The 7,693-nt window shown below is 42.8% G+C and overlaps 1 protein-coding gene across 1 annotated transcript in view; it reads left to right on the top strand.

Annotated features, from left to right (window-relative positions):
- The first annotated feature begins 252 nt into the window (after nucleotides 1-252).
- SH3TC2 (SH3 domain and tetratricopeptide repeats 2) overlaps nucleotides 253-7,693 on the top strand; it is a 91,657-nt gene continuing 84,216 nt past the window's right edge. The window contains exon 1 of the mRNA XM_077137367.1: nucleotides 253-429. Within this exon, the coding sequence (XP_076993482.1) occupies nucleotides 378-429 (52 nt within the window). The 5' untranslated portion in view covers nucleotides 253-377. The remainder of the gene's footprint in view (nucleotides 430-7,693) is intronic.

The raw sequence follows: 7,693 nt of genomic DNA, 5'->3' as shown, positions 1-7,693 counted from the left end.
GGATGCTCTCTGCCCTCCTCCCCCACCCCAGCCGCCCCCACAAGAACCAAACTGTGTATCTCAATCCTAGAATGCGAGGAATGTGCCGCAGCCTGATAGGCCTGAGGCGGCTGCAGAAGGGCAGGGAGCAGCGCTGCTCCCCAGTCAGAAGGCTGAAGTTGCAAGGACTTTGGGCGTTGGGCTGGGCTGCCCCTCCCATCCTCCCGGGCCTCCCGCTCAGCCCGGATATCAAAGGCTGCATTGTGCCTTGAGCCGGGCCCTGGTCCCTGGTGTGGCCGGAGGAGGCGGGAGGAGGGACACTGCTGGGAGGCCGGCCCCTCCCAGCGCTCTCTGGCTGGCGTTCCCGAGGGCCTCAGCCTGGGGAGGATGGTGCACACATGGGCGGCTGCTTCTGTATCCCTGGGGAGCGGAGTGTGTCCTGGGGCCCAGGTGAGTTTCCTTGGGGTGGGGGTGGGGTTGGCCTTGGCTTGGCCCAGGTGGTTTGCCCCGCGAAGGCTCAGGGGCTTGCTGGGTTGGGGAAGCTGCTCTTCCAAACACAGAGCATTGGTTTTGGTTTCTGGCTGCCTTTCTTCCCTCGCCAGTTAGGCATTTTTCATCCTGGCTGTGCAAAAATGGAGTGAAGCCTGTGAAACATCTTTTCCTGAAGAAGGAGTCTTTGCCTGGCTCTGCGGAGGGCGCAGCTCTTGGCCGCCACTCCCCGGGTGTGACTAAGCCCTTCCTTCCTTTCTTCCCAAGATTCCCCGGGACAGGAAGGCAGTGAGTTCCTCTGTGGCCCAGGGGGTCATATTTGGCCTGTTTTCATCAGGGTGCTGTTATTGAAATAAAACAGGCAGTTTCCTGGCTCCTACCTGCTAAAGTGAGGTTTTTTTTTTTTTTTTTGGTAAGATAAGTTGAGGTCATGGGAAGATGCTGCTCTAAGAAGTTGTCAAGTCACCTGAGACTCGACACAAGGGGACCAAGTGTCCTGATCTGCCTGGGGCTGTGGCATTTTCTGGGATGCAGGACTTTCAGGGATCAAACTGGCACAGTCCTGGGCAAACCAGGATGGCTAGTCACCCTGATGCGAGTCCCTTGCTTCTTCTTAGAGTAGCCCTGAGGTGGGGCCCAACGGCCTCATGTGGAGAGTATATCAGTGAGAAGTGGCCTGGATGTTGGGCTTTGGGGGAAGGGGACGTGAGATCTGGGGGAGGAGTTGGGTGGGAGATACAGGGCATCACTCCAAGAGTCATCCCTAACCCTTGTTGGGAATCCATGTCTTCCTGGAGCTCTGCTGTGGTTCCTGAGAGGGAGAGCCCAGGAGCACCTCTTGAAGCCAAGAGGTTTTACTTCCAGACAGATAACTTTCCCCTCTAGGTTTTGTCCTGGGCTCGACAACATAGAGGACATTCAAGGTCCTTAAAGCAGATCTGAAGCAGCCTTATCCTGCTTCCTCTGCTTGAAGTCTCAGTCTAGGTTCCTTGGCTCCCATAGCAAAGGAGTGGTTCCCCAACACCATCTTTCCTGGCCCCCAAACTAGAAGCAACCAAATTCCAATAATTCCCTTGGCACAAAAGGCACGACCTTTGGCTATGAAATATTTTACTTCTGTATTTCTGGGACTTATAAACCTTTCATATTCTCTCCCTTGAAGTCCTGGGTCATTTACCTCAGAGGGGCAGACATAACATGGGGTAATGGGGAACATATTGGACCACTGGTCTGAAAGCCAGGGATCTGGATTCTAGATCTGACTCAGTCTACCCCTGGTTAGACATGGATGAGGGAGGTTGGGATTTGAGGCCAACATGTCTGGCTTGACCTTGGTTCTTTTACTTGCCTTGAGCAATTTACTCAACCTCTCTGTGCTTCAGTTTCCTCATCTGTGTGATTTCATCATATAATTACTCATGCTTTCTAGGGTTGTTGTGGGAAGTAAGTGCGTGAAACACTTAAAACAGCCTGGTACATGGTTATGCACAACAAATGTTAGCCATTGTTATTACTTTTCTAAGATCCTAGCAATCACATTTTCCCTCTGGGGCTCCATTTGTTCATCAATAAAAGGAGGAGGATGCAAATTCTGCCCTGGAGAGGTGTTAGGGAGCTCTGTTCCTGCTCCCTGACCACAGCAGTTCTGCTTCTGCCTGACATCCTGTCCTTCAGTCAAAGATTCACATAAAATAGAGGTCTAGAGTGCAAAATAAACAAATGAGCCAATAATGAAGAAAGCACTCTCCAAGTTCTTACAACTTGCCATTGATAACTGGTTAGAATCCTGGGTTCGCACTTTCAACAAGACTCAGCCTGTTATTAATTTTTATTGAGGCTTTTCATGACTTTTGCCATTAATGTTCTTCATACTTGCCAGGGCCTTTCCCTACAAAGGTTGAAACATGTACTGTGGGTCTGAGACCAGTTGATTGAAACACCCCCATTTAGGTTCTCCTTTTTTAGCCTAAAGAATTGGAACAAGATATGAGACACATCCTGGAACAACTTGGGCAGTCACTTACCTTCTATGATGCTCAGGTTTCCTGGCTGTAACATGGATTTAATGGTAGCACCTACCACCTGGGGCTGTTGTGAGCATTAAATCGGATAATTCATCTCATGGATTTAGCACAGTTTCATCATTAGCTAATATCGGCCATCCCCTTTCCTTTATTCTAATACCTAAATCCACTGGAGTAGGAGTCTGTGCTCATGTTTCTTTGACTGCTTCTGCTATTGTGTCTGTGTTGGTGGGAGTGGACCATGAGGACCAAACAGCAAGTCCTCAGTGGTAAGGGAGGAAGGAAGGAGAAGGCTCCTGGTAGCACTGAATGCTAGACAGCTGCCCACCTGGCTGGCCGTGGTGCGACACAGTAATAAATGCTGGCTCTGCCTATACCGAATGTGTGCTGCATTCACATCAAGTGGACTCTGCCTACTGCATTTGTTCCTACGTGGTGTCACTCATTTGCACACATAAATCTCCCAATTGCATATAGTGAAAGGGTGTTTTTTTTTTTTTTTGCCAATTGCCATTATTTTTGATTTCTTGGGTTCTTTGAGATTCTTGCCATTGTTTAATAAACTACAGTTGCTCGTTTAGTTACAGAGCAAGCCATGTCAAATGTCATAGATCTAAAAGCTTCCATCACTTTTCTCTTATCTTTACCACTTTCTCAAAGAAATTTGGCAGATTTACATCCTTCAACAGAGGATGTGGGCGAGATACATTACCCTACATTGATCAGGATATTTGTAGCTTTCCTTTCAACCTTTAGCTAAATATAAATCATTGAAAGGGATTGAGTGTGAGCAGCGACAGGATTAAATGATGCTTTCCATTTAATACTTAAAAAACTATTGAGGCATTCCAAACATCCAGATAATAGAGAATATTAGAATAATATACTCACCATCTGGTTTTATCAAATTTCTGTGTTCTGCCATATTTGCATCAGAACTTCTTCACCGCTTTCTCTTTCTTTTCTAAGGAATAAAACATTTCAGATATAATTAGGGTCCCTTGGATTCCCTTCTCTCTTGTCCCAAAGTTAACCACTTTCACTGATTCAGTGCTTTTATGCCTGTAATTTCCTGTATCCATAATCATTGAAAATAGTTTTTCAGATTTTTAAACTTAAAAAAATGTCATGTTGTAACATTATATGCAGCCTCCTTTTTTTTTTGCTTGACATTATGATCTGAGATATATCCATGTAGACAGATCTCGCTATAGTTTTAATTTGATATTTGTCCCAACAAGGAGAATGTGGATTTACATAATGCAAACTGCTGGTGACATGCTTGTCATGCCACAGAGGCAAAAAAGTATGTGGGTGAACAGAACAAAGCATGTAGGGGAAACACTATTTGCTTTCTTCTTAAGTTGGGGTGGTGGTGGGCAGGCAGGAGCAAGTAGAGACCAAGAGAGGAGAAATGGTAGCAAGTTCTCATTTCCAACAGGATTCTGTGTGTAAGATGTTTCCTTGATTGGAGACCTTAGAGTACCAAGGTCAGGTCAATGTAGTGGATACAGTAAGGGTTGCATCTGTTGATCTGGACTGTGTCTGTGACTCTGGTGATAACTTGCTGTGGAAACTTGGAAAAATCACTACTCTTCTCTGGGCCTTAGTGTCTCAATTAATTCCATCTAAAATTAAAGATGGAAATAAATGATCTCTTAGATACTTTCCAAAATTCATTTTAAGTGACTATTGATTCTTCTCCATCTTTATCCCTCACGTTCATTATGTTGAGATGCCTCTTCTTCTCTTACTTTAAAATGTAGTGTCATTCACTCTGTCCCCTCACTTCCCATTGCCACAATCACAGCCTACATTCTCATACTTGCACTCTTCAAATGCCAGAATAGCCTCCCAGCAGGCCTCCTTGCCTCTCATCCTTTGAATTTGTCCTTCCTGTGCCACCTGAAGTAGAATTTCCACTTTTTTTTTTTTTGGCTTTTAAAAAGAGGAATTTAATAAGTTTCTGGTTTACAGTTCTAAGGCCGAGAAAATGTCCCAGTTAAAACAAGTCTATAGAAATGTCCAATCTAAAGCATCCAGTGAAAGATACCTTGGTTCAAGAAGGCCGATGAAGTTCAGGGTTTCTCTCTCAAGTGAGAAGGCACATGGCAAATACAGTCAGAGTTTCTCTCTCATCTGGAAAGGCACGTGGTGAATACGGTCAGGGTTCCTCTGAATTTCCACTTTTTAATGCTACTCCCATGCTTAAGAATGTTGTATGCTTCCCACTGCTTGCTGTATCCATTCTAAACTCTTCCTGCCTTACAGTTCTTTACTTATCCTGACCCTATTTTGATGTGGATTATCAACTTTATTCCCATGATCACCCACTTCTCTGGTGCATACAGGCTAGTCTGTTACCATCTCACATGCATACATACATCATTCTTACCTATTCTTCTGTCTCTTTACTAGTAATCTCCTCCCTGCCTCTACCTATAGAAATCTGTTAAGAAAAGAAAAAGCAAGCCACAAATTGGGAGCTAATATTTGCAAAACACATATCTGATACTTGCATCCCCAAATGTACAAAAAATACTGTTACGACTCAGTAAGGAGAAGACAAAGAACCCACTAAAAAATATTTGTACACATACTTCCACCCAAAAAATATATGGATGGAAAATAAGCACATGAAAAAAAATGGTCAACGTCATTAATCTTTAGAAAAATGCAAATTGAAACCACAATGAGATACTACTACATAACTGTTAGAATGGTTAAAATTGAAGACTGATAATATCAAATGTTGGCAAGGATGTGGGAGCAACAGAACTCTCATTCATTGTTGCTGGGGATGCAAATGGTACAGCAACTCCGGCCAAATAGTTCGAGAGTTTCTTATAAGTCTCAAGGAATTGAGTGTAACATTTTATGATAAATTTTAATAATAAAAATGAAACTGGATTATGCCAAAAGGTAATTTATTGATTTGTAAATGAAAGTCCAAGGAACTTTGCTTCAGGTATGGCTGGCTCAACACATTCAAATAATGTCGTCTGGAAGCTACCTTATCTAATCTCTTTTTCTTCTGAGTAGGTTAAATCCCAGGCAGATTTTCTGTCTGTGGTGGGCCCCAAAGCTCAAGGACATCAAGTGTAGCGGAACGAAATAATCTCTTCCCTCTTAGGGCCAATGAGGGTTTTGGGGCTAATTCTCATTGACTTGACTTTGGTCACGTAGCCATGGGACAGCATAACCAGACTGGCTGAAGTTTGAGTCATGTACTTACTTTTGGAGTTAGGGATGAGAAAAGAACTACAAAGATCAGAAGGGGGTAGCTTCTCTGAGGAAGATCCACCCAACAGAATAGATGCTATGAAAGGAAAGAAACAATGAAGGTTGATTTCCGGTACTTAATATTGATCGATCACTTATTATTTACACAGAGCGTGCTGACTCTGTTACCTGCATTTTCTCTTACATATCACAATAATCCTCCGATGCGGGTACCATCAAGGCCCCCGCTTTGCAGATAAGGGAGATGCAACCCAGAGACTTCGTGTAACTTCTGTAAGGTCACATGGCTAACCATGAAGCCAGGGTTTGAGTCCTAGATGGTCAAATTGCAGAGACTATGCTTTTAGCCACTTCTTTACATGTTTTCAGTGTTAGAAAACAAAAACATAGAAAAGGCAATTAAAAAAGACTCCCTGGATGGTGCAATGGTGGCTCAGTGGCAAGAATTCTTGCCTGCCAAACTGGAGACCAGGGTTTGATTCTTGCAGCCTGCCCATGCCAAAAAAAAAAAAAAAAGAAAAGAAAGAAAGAAAAAAGACTCCCCAATAACCACTTTTGGATATAAACTTTTGGTTTATATCCTTTCAGTCACTTAAAAAATCATGCATTTTTCCTGAGATACTTCATTCTATATGACAGTTCTTATTGGCTTGAAATTGTGCCTGGTTCTTTTCCTAGCCCAGGTCAAGTCTTCACAGTTCCTTCATGTTGAAATATAATGCCACGTGTAAAGGAGCTCTGTAAACTGTTCCTTGTGAACTAGGAACTGTTCTTTCTATTATAGAGCTGACTCTTATTTTCCGTATTTCTCATTGTTTCTCAAGGACCTGCCCTTCTGGCTCATGGGTTCCAAGGGCTCAGATGAACTGACTCTCTCTATGTCAGGGATTCTTATGGACCAGGAGACATCAAAAATACACTAAGGGGGCTGATTAAAAATGCACATCTCCAGACTCCAGCCTTATATATTACACTTCATTAGTTAGAGAAGGGCTCCAAGAATTCTTTAAAATTTAAATTTTTAATTAAATTTTACTGTTCATAAATAAATGTGCACAACATCATGAGTGATGAATTTTCACAAAGTAATATAACCATTATGGTTCTTTGTGCGCTTGTAATTCATTCATTTTCTTTGCTGTATTGTATTTAATGGTATATACCATTATTTATTTATCCATTCTGGGATGAGGACCCTGGGCTGCAGATCTTCCAGTTTTTTTTCAAATTTTTATTGTGAAAAATAACCTATATACAAAAAAAGCAATGAATTTCAAAGCACACCACAAAAATTAATTATAGAACAGATTCCAGAATTTGGTATGAGTTACAGTTCCACAATTTTCGGTTTTCCCTTTAAGCTGCTCCAAGACATTGGAGACTAAAAGAAATATCAATATAATGATCCAGCAGTCATAATCATTTGTTAAATCATATCTTCTCTGTTACAACTCCATCTTCTCCTTTGATATTTCTCCCAATCTTTAGGGGTATTTGGGCTATACCCATTCAAACATTTTCATGTTGGAAAATGGGATGGGGATGGAATTGGACGACATTCTGGAGAGGCTGGCCCCTCAGTGTTTCAGAACTTAACTGCTCTAGGAACCCATCTGGAGGATATAGGTTTCTGGAAAGTAATCCTTTGTAGAATCTCAGATAAAGGCCTAGGTGTTCTTTAGAATAAGCAGGAATGGTTTTGGTTGGGGTTTGGGAGACCATGATAAATATCTAGCTGAAGCTTGCATAAGAGTAGCCTCCAGGGTAGCTTCTCAACTCTATTTGAACTCTCTCATCCACTGATAACTTATTTGTTACAATTCTTTTCTCCTTTTGGTCGGGAAGACATTGCCGATCCCATGGTGTCAGGGCCAGGCTTATCCCCGAGAGTCACATTCCATGTTGCCAGGGAGATTTTCAGCCCTGGATGTCATGTCCCATGTAGAGGGGAGAGTAAT

The sequence above is a fragment of the Tamandua tetradactyla genome, chromosome 20, assembly GCF_023851605.1.
Source record: "Tamandua tetradactyla isolate mTamTet1 chromosome 20, mTamTet1.pri, whole genome shotgun sequence".
In the NCBI taxonomy this organism is placed as follows: Eukaryota; Metazoa; Chordata; class Mammalia; order Pilosa; family Myrmecophagidae; genus Tamandua; species Tamandua tetradactyla.
Note: the sequence above shows the minus strand (reverse complement) of the source record. Positions and strands in the feature narration are given on the sequence as shown.